This window comes from Dendrobates tinctorius, unplaced genomic scaffold (genome assembly GCF_039654945.1).
Source record: "Dendrobates tinctorius isolate UK_male_01 unplaced genomic scaffold, ASM3965494v1 ptg000057l, whole genome shotgun sequence".
Classification (NCBI taxonomy): domain Eukaryota; kingdom Metazoa; phylum Chordata; class Amphibia; order Anura; family Dendrobatidae; genus Dendrobates; species Dendrobates tinctorius.
In genome coordinates, this window is record NW_027361725.1 from 346,082 (window position 1) to 363,959 (window position 17,878).

At 46.8% G+C, this 17,878-nt stretch overlaps 1 protein-coding gene across 3 annotated transcripts in view; it reads right to left on the reverse strand.

Moving 5' to 3' along the window:
* The window catches only part of UBR1 (ubiquitin protein ligase E3 component n-recognin 1), a 361,652-nt gene that overhangs the window by 329,614 nt on the left and 14,160 nt on the right, over positions 1-17,878 (reverse strand). For all 3 annotated transcript variants that reach the window (XM_073577633.1, XM_073577632.1, XM_073577631.1), the window contains exon 2: positions 4,694-4,950. In XM_073577633.1, coding sequence (XP_073433734.1) covers positions 4,694-4,950 — 257 coding nt within the window. The remainder of the gene's footprint in view (positions 1-4,693; positions 4,951-17,878) is intronic.

Below are 17,878 nucleotides of genomic sequence, written 5' to 3' on the forward strand. Positions count from 1 at the left end.
TGAAGTACCATGAAGCACTATGAAGTACTGTGAAGGTACTATAAAGTACCATGAAGTAATCTGAAGCACTATGATGCAATCTGAAGTACTATGGAGCAATACTAAGTATGAGGTAGTACTATGAAGTACCATGAAGCAATATATATTATGAACCACAAAGGATGCACAATGCAGCACTATTCAGTACTATTATGCCATCTGAAGTACTATGATGCAATACTAAATATGATGAAGTACTATGAAGTACCCTGGCATACCATGCAGCAATATTATGCGCTATGACATACTATGATGTACTATGGCACAACAAGAAGTACCACAAGGTACTATGACACACCTATGACCTATCATGAAGTACCATGAAGCAGTCTGATGAGCTATGGCACACTATGATGCAACTAGAAGTACTATGAAGTACTGCAACATATCACGAAGTACCACAAAGCAAATATGACGTACCATGAATTATATCATTGGCTGCGTGTGCATCACTATTTGCGCTTTTTCTCTTATTTTTTAATTTTTTTTTGATTCATCTTTGGCGCATGTTTGCAGCGGGCCGTAATATTTGGTAATTTATACAGTGGTGTCCACCTCTCACTGCATATCTTTCGTACTATGAAGCACCATGCAGTACCCTGAAGTACTATGAATTACCATGAAGTATTCTAGTACGATTCATAGAGCCTCTATGACGTAATACGATACATCCAGACTCTATTATACCATATGATATACATAGGCCCCATGGGGTACACAGACTTACGGCCCCGCTTGAAGGTGCTAAACAAGAGACCAGGCCCACAGTTACACTCAAGGGGGCACCTCTCAGAGTTCCAGATAACCCCCACTCTGAATGGTACATCTCAATTGTCAGAGTGACCTCCCCCGAAGGAGCCAATTAACGAGCTGCAGCTGGCAATCTTCACGGAGACAATGCGCTGCTGAAGTCCCCCATAAGGCTCTCAGCACATGAAATTGTGTGTGCCTCTTGGACTGCTACCAGTATGCTGCTGTTTACCAGGATCTATGACTGGTATTCCATTCTGGTACTTGCCTGGCTTCCAGCTACTTAGCTGCTGCCATCTAACGAGAGCAGTCAGACTGGAAATGCTGCCGACCCTTCTTTTTTTTTTTTCTCTCCTCTTCTTCTCGGAGAGCAGGAGGAAGAATGAGCAAACTCCTGCACACTGCTTCATTAACCCCTGCCGGGTGCTGTAACCCCCAATTGCAAGCCGAGGGTCTAGCTATACTGAGCCTCCCCTCCAGGGAAGCAGGGTGAGGTTAGTGCACTTTTTTTTTTCCTTTTCACACATCAACCAGACTAGGGATCATCAGCTGGTCTCTCTCCCACTCTGGTAATTGCCCGGCCTTCATTTGCTCAGCAGCCACCTAAAGAGAGCAGCCCCGCGTCTCCTTGATGATTAACACATGGTACCGGCTGTTGAAAATCAGCCTAAGATGTGGTCTGCTTCACCGTGTACCACCTCTTTCCGTGGAATCATTCTGTCTACCACTTTTATCCGTGGCTATACAAGGCCTTCGAGTGCCTGCAGACCCTCTGCGCAAATGCGCGCCTGTTACATTCCAGCCATATCGTGCTGCATCCGTGAGCGACGATGGCCTCACCTGGCCCCTGCCTCACGCTGTTATCAGCCGAGGGGGGAGTCAATCTGCCTCGGCTCTCCTCTGAGACTCAGGCCCACCATGCCAAGCCCCCGGCTGCTGGCCTTCTGCGCCTCTCATACGCGCCATGTCGGCCTCTCCCGGTCTACGCTGTTGGACCGGAGCTAGTTCTACTCCAGCCATATGCTGCATCACCATGCCAAGCCCCCGGCTGCTGGCCTTCTGCGCCGTGCTGCGCCTCTCATACACGCCAGGTCGGCCACGCCAGGTCGGCCTCTCCAGGTCTACGCTGTCAGACCGGAGCCAGTTCTACTCCAGCCATATGCTGCATCACCATGCCAAGCCCCCGGCTGCTGGCCTTCTGCGCCGTGCTGCGCCTCTCATACGCGCCAGGTCGGCCTCTCCAGGTCTACGCCGTCAGACCGGAGCCAGTTCTACTCCAGCCATATGCTGCATCACCATGCCAAGCCCCCGGCTGCTGGCCTTTTGTGCCGTGCTGCTGTCGGACCGGACCATACCACTGACCATCGCCAGGAATCAGGTATGGAATCAGCGTTCAGCCTCTTACCGCAATCCGCATCATACCTGGGGATGCTGGTCTTTTGTTTTCATCTCAAGCACCTGTGGCACACCTTGCGTCCTGCTCAAGCTCAGGGCATCATTCTCCACCCTGGCCTTGCTATCCCCAGTCTTCCTTTTGGGGCGGGGGCTTCATCCAGGTTCCCCGGACCCCTGACGCTGTGCCGCGCTTCGTAATGCGCAATCCCCTCCTAAGGATTTCCCAGGTGTTCCTCCACTGCACCTCCTGGTGAGCCAGGCACTCCTTGCCACGGCCTCACCCGCATTACCAGCAGAGGGGGGATTCCTATTTCGGATCTGCCCGTCGCTGCTTCCAGCTCTGGGGCCCCCGTTGCTCATATAATGCCGCGGGCGGCTACCAGGCCAGGAATCCTCTTCTCTGTGGGTTCCTTCCTAGGAACAGGAAACCAACTGAGGGAGCGAGGGGGACCGCCCCTTTTAGCTCTCTGTAGGTTTCCTGTTCCTGGGGGCGGATCCCCTCTCTCAGTGGGTGCTGTCGTGGCGAAGAGAAAAAAGAAGCTTTGATTGAGGTAGTAGTTTGGATGAGTGGGTTACAGGATGGACAAAAGCAAGAGGACTCTAGTCCTACCAGTGCTGCTGTTCATCCTCTTCAGATGAGGAGTTTGAATTCAAAAATTATTTTGGATGACATGGAGCAGGCAAAGCGTTGCCACAAGGAAAAAGATTTCACTCTCGTAGAAAACAAATTGACCATATTTAAGCAAAATTTTTCACTTGCTCTCAAAGAAGTGTTCAATCGTTCATCAAAACTGACTGTGCACGAGGCAATTCCTTTACACCCTGAAATTGTTAGAGATGTTGCTGTGTGGTGACTGCTTTGCAACCAATCCAAATTAGTGTAGAGAGGTTTGAGGTAATCTATGAAGGAAGATCTGATGGAGGAGATACCATTTCTCAGGACAAATACATACACTGCAAAAATGTTATTGAAAAACGTACTGACATTGCATAGTGTATAATAAATTGTAAATATGCAAAAGTTTTTTTATTCTAAAGTTGTATCGTAATTAATATATTTTATGTTCTATCTAAATGGCTTGATTATTGTATTATAATAGTGATTAAAAGCCTGATGTTATTTTACTAGAGTAAATTTATCACTTAAACAGGAGCCATGTATGAGGGCATCAGAGTTGTGAAGTTAGAGTCATGGAAATTTAGGAGTTGGAGGTTTGACTTACTGACTCCACAGCCCTGGGAGCTATACCATTGTGTGATTAACCCAATGCATTGTTCTATGATCAGAAGATAAAATTAATTGTCTTGGTGTGGGGTTGTAGGTAAGAAAAACACACCTTGGAAGTAGCCATAAATATGGTTGAACTGGGAGTGGCAAGACAAAACCTACCCAGGGTATTCTAGATCGCACAATGTGCATAGCATCTCAGTTGGCAGAACGCTTTGGGTCATTCCAAAGAGGTGTATGGTATAAAAAAAAAAAATTATATACATTTTTTTTTTTTTTTTTTTTAAAGGGAAAGAGAAGGAGAGGGCGAGATCACACTCACTAGACGTAGGCCTGATGCTATCGCATCGGGAGGGCGGTAACGTCACAATGGGGGCAGGCTTTGCAGCGTTGAGAATCTCTCCCCCCCCCCCCCCCCCCCCCCCCATGTGCTCACCCACCTATCCACTCTCAGTGGTATGCTCCATACACTGTCAGACAATTTTTAATATGAACTTTCGTTCATAGGAAAACCCTTTTAATGTGACTGGCTTCCTCTCCATCTGTCAGATTAACTGCGCCTGCGCGGAATTTGTGCAGGCGCAGCAAATCAGACCGAAGCCATTTTTTGTGCAGAGAGATAGCTGCGGTCACATTAAAACTGCGCATGCACTCCTCCTGTACAAAGCTGGCGGCGTGCTCTGCTGGTGGTACCGCACGAGAGAGCGAGTTGGGGGTTCTGCTGGTGGTGCCGCGCAAGAGGCTGGTACAACAGCAGTTTCCATATTGAGACACCCATCACCTAGATGTCCCAATATGGCGGTTGGTGAACTTCCACCGCTTGGAATTCTGGGATGTGGACGGAACAGGATGTGAAGACATTACAAGGCAAGTATACACACACACACACACACAAATTGTTACTTGGATAGTCCCATGCTGACCTAGTGCTGTCGCTCTGCTGTGTACACTGGGCTCAGCAGTCTAGTTCAATGACTGGCTGTGCAGAGGTTATCAAGACACCAATGCAGACAAGCACAGACGAAAGGCGGGGAACAGACCGACAGCAGTGGACTGGTGAGAGATTCAAAAAACAAGTAATGCGCTCATAAAATGGCTTTATCCAAATCCACAACTCAAATATATATACACACACACACACACACACACACACACACACACACACACACACACACACACTTCTAATCACTGTTTTAGTGATTACTGGGAAGGGGCCTCAGAAGTGTCCTTTGGGAGGTCCTGATATAGCTCATAGCAGATAAGCCATTGATTGAACCCTACCTGCAGGAGTAGGTGGCTTCTCCGCTCCGAAACACCTTTCCGCATATTGGAGGAACTTCACTTTCACGTAGTTTTTCCATGAAGGTATTGGGGTCCTCTCCAAACAGATACCACTCTATGGGCGTTAGGATACAGTCTTGATACAACTGCTCCTGATCGTCTGCTTGAGACTGGAAACCATGTGTGTACAAAGCTGGTACATATTTTCCCAAAAAATTATAAAAGTTTGAAGGAAAGTCCACTGTAGTGTCCAAGAACTATTGAAAAACAAAAATGTTAACATAAGAACAAATTAACAGAACTGACAACTACAAACATATATGCTAAGCATTTTCAGACAGTTTTGTAATAATGAGTGTTTGGCCATCTGCAGCTTTCACTGATCAACAGGGATATTTATCATCCAGATCATATGACCATTAGACGGGCGTATGTTTAATACTAGTATACTAGTCTGACAGCGACAATCAGTGCTGTGTGCAGGTTACACAGAGCTCAGCTTGATCTGAAGGAAATGTAACATGGATTTTTAAATCAAAACTGAAGCAAGTAACCCAGTACACACCACCACTGGAATCAGAGTCTCTGCCCCTACATGATGCTGCCCTCAGATTAATTGGCAAAAAAACTCCAGACAATTTCTCTGTAGGATAGGATTTAGCCATTTCTTCACTGTCTCTTTTATGAATTGGTAATTAAATTTCTTTTAAGTTGACAAAAAAAAAAAAAAAAAAAAAAAAAAGAAGAAAAGTTATACTGTACCAGCAATTTGAGTGACATTTCTGAAGACTCACGTACTCGCTATTTATTTTTTTTCCTTGCAGACTTGAAACAGTTTCATACTTGTAGCATGTCAATTCCTTCGTTATGTATACGCCTACAGTCTATGTTTGCATCAGAGAAGTCTCCCACAAATACTAGAGTGTCGGCAGGAAGAAAGCCGTGTAAATTAACTAGAACGAGTGAAAAATGCTGATGGAACCGAAATGCTGCAGATGTGAAACAACTTCCAATCTGCAAAGGGGAAAAAAAAAAAATAAACACATACATATGAAAATGCAGCCTTAAAAGGTGCAGTCAGATGGCTGCATTATTCGCGCAAGGTTTGTATTGTAATGCTCGGACTGGCTGGTGGCTCTCCAGACCAGAGCGGAACAGTGACATAGAAATACATGCTGTCATGCTCGGTCAAGAGAGCAGCCAGTCCAGTTGTGACGTGATTCTGTACATTGTGGTCTATACTCATCATGAAACACTGATGTGTGATACTGGCCTTCTGCATCAGAGGCCACTGACACGCTCACAAAGTTATGGGATGAAATTAACTCATTATAAAAATGTAAAACTTTTTCTTAATCTACAACTTCATTTTTTCCTTCCCGTCAAGTATTTTCTTGTGTATTTATACAAAGTAAAAGGATTACATCATTTTATTCCCATCCTCGGGAAAGGAGAAGTTGCTGGACTACATTTTACGGCAGAGCAGTATTGGACGTGAGAAGGCAAGTTTTGGAGAAATTCCAAGTGACACAAAGTTCGGACACTGAGGTTTTTCTTTGGGAAATAGACAAACTTTTTTCTACAGCAAATTCTTCCTTGATTTGCACAATGGTCACTTTTTTAAAGATTGACTATCACCATGAAGATTTAACTTTTATAAAAACTTAACACCTGAAGTTAAAGGAAATCTATCTCCAGGTATTTTTACTATTCCATCAAAGAGAAGCATGATGTAGGGGCTGAGACCCCAATTCCAGTGATCACTTACTGGGCTGCTTGCTGCAGTTATGATAAAACAAAGGTTTTATCTGTTACATATCTAGAAGAGATCAGAATGCTGAGCCCTGTATAGGCCACACACACACACACACAAATGATTGGTAGCCATCAGTGTTGAGGGTGGGGTTGGACTAGTCAATCTACTGTGGATAAAACTAATGTTATCAAAACTACAGCAAGCAGCCCTGCAAGTAATATACCTTTGGAATAGGGTGGTCTCCATTATACTGCTCTAATATTAAGGGGCAGAAACTTGGTGACAGATTCCCTTTCAATAAAACATTGCAAAAAAAAAAATTAAAATGATAATTGCCTATATAGCTTCTATGTATCGCTACACTTTTTACACTAAGGCTGATCCCATACCCATCCTTCCCCTATTTCTTATTAATCTACAACACAGCATTTTATCTTAATTATCCAGACGTCTATTTGCAGTAATCCAAGAGGCACAGATTTATCTTTAGTGTTGACTTCTTATAGGTTGAATTGATATTTATAAATATATGAATGGCTGTTATTTACCTCTTATATCAGCTCCTACAGTTTATTGTACTGTTAACTTTGGAAAACAGGGATCCAGGGTCACTGAACAATGACGTTTGCTGATATGTAGATTACACATTATACCAGGCCATGCAGTTTGTTGGCTTGCAAACATTGAAGAATAAACTATAAACAAACAGTGCGGGTTCACCTCAATACCCCTTCTCCTTGACCTGTGGATCATGGCTTGAAGGACAAAAGTTGGGAAATAGATACGCGAGATATGCCTCCAACAACTAAAGAGCCTGTCACGCTAAGCGATATCACTAGCAATATCGCTATAACTTGTGACATTATAGCGATATTGCTAGCGATATCGCTATGTCTGATACTTACCTACAACGCGCTCCCCCGCTGGTTATCGCTGATCGCACAAGAACGTCCAGGACTGTTACTAGTCGTCAGCTTCCTGCGGCGCTTCCTGCTGTTTCAACGAGCGACGCGTGGAGCCGGGCGGGAGGACGCAGGATCGCCTGGTGTGACAGTTAAGTAGCGACCCCCGTCCCCAGCGATGTCGCTAGTGAGATCTGCCCGTGTGGCAGCTCACTAGCGACCACTTAGCGATGTACCAACGATCCTGACCGCGTCATATCGCTGGTCGGGATCGATGGTACATCGATAAGTGTGACAGTACCTTTATTCAGTGATCCAAGAGATCCAGAGAACCAGAGACTCGTTACAAAACCACATCCAGGAACACTCAACAGCAGCGATGGTGAACCTATGGCACTCATGCCACAGGGGGTATGCATAGCCCCCTGTGGGCATGCGCGTCAGGCCTGCCACCGCACACTCCACTCCCTTCCGACGTTCAGATGTATTTTCATCTTTTAGATGCCAATACATTTAAACCAGGCGTTGGGAACCTCAGGCCTGGAGTTGGCAATGCTCAGGCGACAGCTGTATCCTGTCAGCCCTTTAACCCCCAAGTGCACAGTACGCAGCGTTCATTACAGAACGCTGCCTGCACATGACTGATGTCTTCGTGGTGGGCGACCAATGCGTTACTGCCCTCTTGTCCCGGAAGAGGAGCAACTGCCAGAGACTCCAGAGCGATCTCTGTGCTGGCAGCTATGTGCCTGTCTGCTGGGGATTTGTGCCAGCCACCATGTGCCCCCCTAGCTAAGTGCCCCAATATCTATATGCCCCCCTCTGTGATCTCTGTGCCTCCCAGCTATGTGCCCCCATGTGATCTGTGTCCTCCAGCAATACCTGGCCCCTCCAGTGCTGTATGTGCCCCCAAGTGATATGTATATTCCCCAGTTTCTTACCCCAGAAGTGCAGTATATCTCCTACACCTGTGACGTATGTAACCAGTGATGCATGTAGCCCCTCAGTGATGTCTATTCCCCCACAGCCTCCCCGGTGATGAATATGTCTCAGCATCTCATGTGATGTTTTCGCCCCTCCTGTAATTTAAATGACCCCAGATTCTCCTGTGATGCATATACAGCAGTCTCAATGTTTCACATGTTATATATGTACAGCAGTCCCAGCATCTATGTGATGTATATACAGCAGTTCTTGCATCTTTTATGTGCTGCATATTCAGCTGTCTCAGCGTACACTATGTGATATAGATACATCAGTCTCAGCATCTCCTATGTGATGCTTATACAGCAGTCCCATAGTCTCCGGCGTGATGCATATGATTTACAAAACTTATGACAAAAAGTTGACTGCTCTCCTGGCTGACAAACCTGGAAAAGCAGCTGTAAGAAGCAGCATGATCAGTATCACCTAACATCACAGCTGCACCAAAGAAAAGCAGCTCAAGCCGCCACATTGAACTGATTGTTAAGCATGTCATTCTTCGCAAGGAGAAACGATACTTCTTGGATATTGAACTGATTAGCGTGGAAAAGTTTCTTAACTATTTCCCACGCTCACGAGTTCACCCTCAGGTCAGCTGGGGACTCCGCGCAGCCTCAGTGAAGTCAGCGGTAGTCACTGAGGATGCGCAGACTCCCCCGCCTGACCCGCGGTGATCTGACAGCGTGGAAAAAAGTTCCAAAACTTTCCCATGCCAATTAGATCTCTGGTCAGTAGGGGTGCCTGCGCAACCATGATTTCATTCATTCTGCAGTGGTTTACAGCTGGGCGGTAGCATTAGCACTTGTCCCGGTTGTAAACTAGTTACCCCTCTTGTGATGGATTGCAGCAGGGGACCTGACTGAACTGCAGATAGGTATGAATATTGTTGGGTTTTTATTTGACTGACTTTAAAGGGAATCTGTCAACCTTTTTTGCCATATGAGCTGCTGGCATTGACATCAGGGGCTTATCTACAGCATTCTGTAATGCTGTAGACAAGCCCCCGATGTAACCTGAAAGATAAGAAAAACATTAGATTATACTCACCGGAGGGGGCAGTTCGGTCCGATGAGTATCACGGTCCGGCTCCTCCCATCTTCATACGATGCCGTCCTCTTCTTTGCTCCTGTAGTAGCACCGGCGCAGGCGCACTGCTCTGCCCTGTTGAAGTCAGAGCAGAGTCATGCAGTGCACAGGCGTCGGGAGAGGTCCTGCAGTATTCTGCTCTGCCCTCAACAGGGCAGAGCAGTGCGCCTGCGCCACTACGGGAAGGGAAGAAGAGGACGGCATCATATGAAGATGGAGGCGCCGCACCAGACTGCAACACCCATCGGACCGGACCGCCCCCTCCGGTGAGTATAATCTAACATGTTTTTCTTATCTTTCAGGTTACTTCGGGGGCTTATCTACAGCAATACAGAATTCTGTAGATAAGCCCCTGATGTCAATGCTGGAAGCTCATAGGGCAAAAAAGGGTGACAGAATCCCTTTAAAGAGGGAAGGTCCTTCTTATGCTTCCTAATGCATATGAAGACATAATTGTCTACACTAGGTCTCATTACAATTTATTTCTTTAATAAAATCAAAAATTTTTCCCCAAAAATAATTTGAACAAAAAGGGCAATGTACTGTCCTATAGAGATGAATACCCAGGATGCTGGATATACCGAGAGCTTCCTGACCAGGAACGTCATCATCAAAGCAGAAGGAACATCACATCTGATTGTAGGAAGAGATGGCCTCATAACAATGCAAGCGGAAACCCTTGGTGGTGGTGGTGGGGGGGGGGGCTACAGTTTACAGGGTTAAAACTCAAAGAAAAGCAATGAATAGTTTAAGCCGACAGATCTCACAAGGGGAGAGCAAGCAGGAAAGGGATAGTTAAAACACCATTGAGACAGAACTAGTATTGGCTCAATAAAGAGATGATTAGCTACTGTGTGCATAAGATTCTGACCCGCAGGATGGCATGCTTCACATGTGGGACTGCAAGGAAAAATTCATATATTTGTTTGCTCATCGAACCTGCTAATTCATGACAGCAACCCATTTTGTGCCATATCTTCTCTTCAGGCAGGATTTTCCCATTGGGATCCTGAATTTTCCTTCTTACTATTGTGGGGACTTTGGATTTTAAAATTCGAAATGTTGGCCTACTGAATGAAATGTATGTTCAGTAAAAGCACCCAATGCTTGGGTCACCAAGGAGGAAAGCAAGACCAAGCTAAGCCACAGAAAACCAGAGAGGTTGGTAACTAAGCGGATTGCAGACCTCTGATCCTATCCACACAACTAGCACTCTGGTATATTCTGAAAGTATTAAGTTACGTACTGGTAACGGTATTTTTCGGAAGCCCATGACAGCACCACGAGAGAGGGGATCCACCTTTCAGGAACAGGAAACCTACAGACAAAAAAGGTGGCACCTCTCCCATGCATACTCAAGTTGGATTACAGAGCTTGAGAGGCTACCATGGTTAGTGGCACAGCATATATACACACAATATATACAACCTATTTACAATCTATATACAATCTTTAATCCAAATTAAGGCACGCCCGTGAAAAACTTCGAAGAGGAGAGGAAGGAGTGCACCCCACACGTGAACAAGGGAGGGAACTAAAGGTTCTGTCATGGGCTTCCGAAAAAAACAGTTACCGGTACATAACTTAATACTTTATTCAGACTCCCATGACAGCACCACGAGAGAATTACAGAGCTGTAAACTAATTTAGGGAGGGACTACAGCCTGCAGAACCCTTAGCCCAAAGGTGAGATCCGAGGAGGTACCCATATCTAACCGATAGTGGTTAAAAAAGGTGGAAGGAGATGACCAGGTGGCCGCCTTACATATCTGGTCAATTGACACTCCAGATCTCTCCGCCCAAGATGACGCCATGGCACGAGTGGAATGCGCCCTCAGGTTCTGCGGAGCCGGACCGCCACCTGCTGTATAAGCCAGAGAGATAGCCTCCCTAATCCACTTTGCTAATGTGCGCTTTGATACGCTAAACCCTTTCTTAGGACCTTGGAAGGATAAAAATAATGCGTTCTTTCCTCCAAGGATCAGTAGCCGATATATATTCTAGTAGGCATCTTTTAACATCTAACGCATGAAGCTTCTCTTTAGGGTTGGTAGGATCAGGGAGGAAGGAAGGGAGAACTCTCTCTTGTGTCCTGTGAAAGTGTGATGCTACCTTGGGCAAGTATGCCAGGTCCGGTCTTAGGATTACTCTATCATGTAAAAACTCTGTATAAGGGGGCAGCCTGGAAAGTGCCTGTATATCACTTATCCTACGTGCAGATGTTATTGCTACCAAAAAAAGCTGTCTAGAGATATAATCTTGAATGAGGCCAAATCAAGAGGTTCGAATGACTTCTCTGTCATAGCTGTAAGGACTAAATTTAAGTCTCATGGTATAAATTTATCCCAGTGTATGGGTCTGGATCTACTAGCAGCTCTGATGAATCTAGTAACCCAGTAGTTGCTGGCAATATCACAGGTAAATAGGGCCCCCAAGGCTGAAATCTGTACTATTAAGGTACCCGTGGAAAGACCCAACTCGAGACCCCTCTGAAGGAATTATAGAATCTGTCTCGTGGGTATTCCATCCCTGAGATTAAACTCTGAGGTGGACAAGAATCGCCTTCAGGTTCTAGCATAGATATATGTAGTAGTCTGCTTCCTGCTCTTCAGAAGGGTATTAAATTTTGGGAGAAACCTCTATCCCTCAGTGTCCTCAAACTCCACGCCGTCAAATGGAGCCCCGTTACTTGCGGTTGGTTGACTGGCCCCTGGTAGAGAAGATTCTGAAGGTTCGGCAGTACCCAGGGATCGCATACTGACATGGTCCTCAGCCATGCGAACCAGGTCCTCTTGGGCCAGAATGGGGCAATTAGTATGACTCCTGCTCAATATTCCCTGATCTTTCTCACCAGAGGCAAGAAGGCCAACGGTGGAAAGGCATATGCCAGGGAGAAATCCCATTTTATCAGGAAAGCGTCCCCTGCCAGTGGATTTTCCCTGGGGTTCAGAGAGTAGAACTTTTTTTTACTTTCCTGTTTTCTTTGCTGGCAAAGAGGTCTACCTCCGGCTGACCCCATCAGCAGACAATCTGGTTGTAAATGTCTGTGTTTAAAGCCCATTCTCCTTGCCTTAGCGCCCTGCGGCTTAGAAAGTCTGCTTTTGTGTTGTCTTTCCTTCTGATATGGAGCGCTGTTTAAGATTGAAAATTTCTCTCGGCCATTTGAAATAGACGTTCTGTTATCCGCATCAGGGACCCCGGAGCATGTTCCACCTTGGTGGTTGATATAGGCTACTGCTACCTGGTTGTCCGAGAGGATCCTCACATGATGACCCTGTAGGAACATAATGAGTTTTTTAGCTGCCAGCTCAATCGCCAACACGCTCCCTCTGGTTAGACGAGGTCTCAGTTTTGGAGTCCCATTGTCCCTGGACCACTATTTCCCCCATATGGGCCCCCCAACCCGAGGGGCTAGCATTTGTGGTTATTATGCGGGTTATCTGCATTACCCAAGGCACCCCTGAAGATAACTTGTTTTTGTCCAGCCACCATCTAAGATGTAAGGGTCAAAGGGCTCAATGATATCTGACCTTGTAGAGACCCCACTAAGGCCCTGTCGCTAACTAGGACGTCCTTCTGAAGGGATCTAGTGTGAAACTGCGCCCACCTGACTGCTGGCATACATGATGTCAGGGAACCCAACAGTGACATCGCTTTGCTGAGGGTCATTGAGGGTTTATCAGTTGCCCGAAGTACCTGCTGTTGTATGTGTACTAACTTATCTGATGGTAGAAGACACTGCTGTGTTTCTGAAATGAACACTAAACCTAGGAATTTTTGGACTCTTAAGGGCTGAAATCGGGATTTTTCATAATTTATTATCCACTTGAGGTGCTCTAGTCTGGACAGACCATGGTCCACCGAATTACCCACAAACAAAAAATCGTCTAAGTACGGGACAATAAGGATATTAGCCTCTCGTAGATGAGCCATGACTTCGGCCATTATCTTCGTGAATACCCGGGGGGGGGCTCGCTGAGAGACCAAAGGGGAGAGCCCTAAACTGAAAATGATGGATTAAACTGCCCATTGAAACTGCCACTCTCAGGAATTGCTTGAAGTCTGCGTGGCTAGCCACATGATAGTACGCGTCTTTCAAGTCCACGACTGCCATGAAACAGTTAAACAGCATCTTTATTGCTGAACTGATAGAATCCATCTTAAAGGTTCGGTTAATCAAGAATTCATTAAGGGAACGTAAATAATGGTCCTGAATGATTTATCTGGCTTTTGGATCAGGAACAAGGGAGAGTAGAAGCCTCTACCTCTCTCAGATTCCAGGACATTTTTTAGGCATAGACGCAAGACTTAGCTTCTAAAGCAGATTGTTCAAGTGGCGAAGACCGTAAGGGAGTTAGTTTAAAGGTTATCTCAGGGAACATAACTAAACTCCAGCTTGAGTCCGGTGGCTATTACGCTCCGCACCCAGTCACTATTTGTGATCTGTAGCCATGCTGGAAGGAAGGCTGACAGTCTACCCCCCACGGCAATCGCTAGTCATTGGGCAGGTTTCTTTTGTTCTCTTGAAGAACGCCTGAACATTAAGCCCGTACCTCTCCTTCTATCCTCCCATCTGGGACGGTCTCTAGTAGGTGATGGGTTGCACCTTCTTCCCCAACCGAACTTCCTTCTATTGAATGAACGCCGGTAGGATGCGGACCATAGATTAGGGAACTTCTTGTCGTCCCCCGCTTTATCAAGCAACTCATCCAGGACTGTCCCAAACAAATATTCTCCTTTGCACGGGATAGTGCAGAGTTTTGACCTGGATTGGATGTCCCCCGGCCAGCACTTTAGCCACAGGGCTCTGCGAGCCGCATTGGAAAGTCCTGCTGCTCTAGCTGCCATTCTAATGGCATCCACTGAGGCATCCGATAGGAAGGCTGAGCCCCCCTGGTAGGGAACCCCTGTTTTAATTGAGACTCCAGTTGGTCTAACCACCCCATCATGGACCTGGCTGTGCATGTTGACGCTACTGCTGGTCTTAGGGAACCAGCTGCCATCTTCCAGGTTCCTTTAAGGAAGGTATCTGCCTTCCTGTCTAGGGGGTCTTTAAGGGTCCCCATGTCCTTAAGGGGTAGTGAGGCTCTTTTTGATGCCTTGGCGACTGCCGCATCCAATTTAGGGGCTTTGCCCCAAGTATTAACTGCCGGATTATCAAAGGGGTATCTGCGTTTGAGGGCTGGTGGTAACGAATCCCTCTTTTCTGGTTTCTTCCATTCCCTACGAATTAGTTCTTGAATCTTTTTCGTTTAAAGGGAAGACCCTTCGCTTTTTCTGATCCAGCCCCCCAAACATGACAACCTGCATAGATAACTGTGGTTTGGGCTCCTTTACCTCCACTGTTCCCCTCACCGCCTTTACCAGCTTGTCAACCCAGTCTAGGGACAGCCAGAACCAACCAGAGTCCTCTTCCTCCGAGGAGGATGAATCAGAGGAGTCCTTATTTCTCCTCCATTCCACCGAGGAGTCCGAATCCAAAGGGTCCATAACCTTTGAGCTCCCCGCTTGGGACAGGGATTTTAGGGTTTCTCTCATTTCTGCCCTGACTGTCTAAGGCTTGCAGCGATATTAAACGATTCCTCCGCCACCATCTGTTGGATACATGGGGGACATAACTTTTTTGGGCATGAATCTGGTAGTGGGCATCCACAGAGATCTTATTCCCGGTGTTTTGCCTTACCCGTGGACTTCTTCCCCTGAAAATAAAAACATAGGGGGAAGCTCCGTCACTGAGTGAAAAATCAAGTGATCTACGTACCAGTACAGCAAATAGGTACCAGAGTATGAGGGGGGTTTCTCTCAGCCGATTCTCCCATCTGTCTGGAGGAGCCCTTACGGCTGGGTTGGTCACTCTGTTTGGCACGCTCCTTACTGTCCCGTGATTTCTGCATGACGTGCTGATGTTCCTCTAAGGGCGGAGGCGATGGTTGTCGCTGCTGCGCTTCTTGTTCGCTCTCCATCATTGCATGCAATAATGTGGCCAGAAGCATGGAACCCCCCTTGGGCCCTGCTTAAATACCCTTCCTCCGGTCAGCAGACATGCCGCGTCCCCCCCCAGCTGGCACAGCCATTGCCAGGTGAGTCGGCGCTTACCAGGCGCTTGTTCCGATGGGCGCCGCTATCTTGGTTTCTTCGCACCTGCGCAGTGGTGCCACTGACCCGGAAGTGCCCGCGGCTCCGCCCCCGACATCACCGCCGGCCCCGCAGACACTTCCTGTGTATCAGGGAGCAACGCGGGACGCCCAGGCATCATCCTGCAGCACCTCCGGGTCCCGGACGCCACTCGGCTGTGCTGCCAACACTGACCCCTGCCATCGCACCACTGGAGAAGGGAGACAGCAGGGAGACCCCAGGGGCTATACTTACCGGCGGCAGCTTCTTCTCCATAGAGGCAGACATCCTCCGGACTCCGCTCCCTGCTGCGAACGCCACTGCCATGCAGCCCAAAAAGGACCACCGTGGCAGTCTCCAGGAGCTACGCACCTGCCTGAGGTAGGAAGGTAGGAGACACACCCCCCCCCCCCCCCCCCCCCCCGCTACCTGTGTCGGCCGACCTGGGATCCATTAGGATTTCCATCTGTAGGATCCCGTCCCCTCAGGAACAGGAAACCAACTGATGCATGGGAGAGGTGCCGCCCTTTTTGTCTGTAGGTTTCCTGTTCCTGAAGGGCAGATCCCCTCTCTCATGGTGCTGTCATGGGAGGAGTCCAAATAAAACAGAGCAAAGAGAGGCCAATCTAATAAGGGACAAAAACAAAACTGGCACAAAGAGTAACATAAGGATGGAAATTCAGCACAGCCCCAGCAAGGGCTGGCTGACCACACAAAACTGAAATAGACAGAACCAAATCAAATGTGAACAGCTCGTTTGTTGTTGGGTCTGGTGTCATCTGCCTCTTGACAATACCCCATGGATTCTCTATGTGGTTAAGGTCAGGCGAGTTTGCTGGCCAATCAAGCGCAGTGATACTGTTTTTAAACCAGGTATTGGTACTTTTGGCAGTGTGGACACGTGCCAAGTCCTGCTGGAGAAAGAAATTTCCATCTACAAAAAGCTTGTCGGCAGAGGGAAGCATGAAGTGCTCTAAAATTTCCTGGTAGACGTCTGCGCTGACTTTGGTCTTGATAAAACACAGTGTACCTACACCAGCATATGACATGGCTCCCCAAACCATCACTGATTGTGGAAACGTCACATGACTTCAAGCAGCTTGGATTGTGCGCCTCTCCACTCTTGCTCCAGACTCTGGGATCTTGATTTCCTAGGTCTAATGTGAAGTATGCACAATCAATGATAGTTTGGGGAGCCATGTCATCTGCTGGTGAAAGTCCACTATATTTTATCAAGACCAAAGTCAGCGCAGCCATCTACCAGGAAATTTTAGAGCACTCCATGCTTTCCTCTGTCGACAAGCTTTTTGGACATAGGCATTTCATTTTCCAGCAGGACTTGGCACCTGACCACACTGCCAAAAGTACCAATACCTGGTTTAAAAACAGTATCACAGTGCTTGATTGGCCAGCAAACTCGCCTGACCTGAACGGGCCAAGTTTTACAATTCTGACCACCGTCCCTTTGTGAGGTAATACAGTGCCTTGCGAAAGTATTCGGCCCCATGGAACTTTTCAACCTTTTCCCACATATCATGCTTCAAACAAAGATACCAAATGTAAATTTTTGGTGAAGAATCAAGTGGAACACAACTGTGAAGTTGAACGAAATTTATTGGTTATTTTAAATTTGTGGAAATTCAAAAACTGAGAAGTGGGGCATGCAATATTATTCGGCCCCTTTAACTTAATTTGCTGCGTCACCTCTTGCTGCGATTACAGCTGCAAGCCGCTTGGGGTATGTCTCTATCAGTTTTATACATCGAGAAACTGAAGTTCTTGCCCATTCTTCCTTGGCTAACAGCTCGAGCTGTGAGGTTGGATGGAGATCGTTTGTGAACAGCAGTTTTCAGCTCTTTCCACAGATTCTTGATTGGATTCAGGTCTGGACTTTGACTTGGCCATTCTAACACCTGGATACGTTTATTTGTGAACCATTCCATTGTAGATTTTGCTTCATGTTTGGGATCATTATCATGTTGGAAGAAACATCTCCATCCCAGTCTCAGGTCTTTTGCAGACTTCAACAGGTTTTCTTCAAGAATGATCCTGTATTTCGCTCAGTCCATCTTGCCATCAATTTTAACCATCTTCCCTGTCCCTGCTGAAGAAAAGCAGGCCCAGACCATGATGCTGCCACCAAGTTTGACAATGGGGATGGTGTTCCCAAAAAGTTCGATTTTGGTTTCATCTGACCACAGCACCTTCTTCCACATGTTGGGTGTGTCTCCCAGGTGGCATGATGCAAATTTTAAACACTTTTTATGGATATCTTGGAGAAATGGCTTTCTTCTTGCCACTCTTCCATAAAGGCCAGATTTGTGCAGTGTATGTCTGATTGTGGTC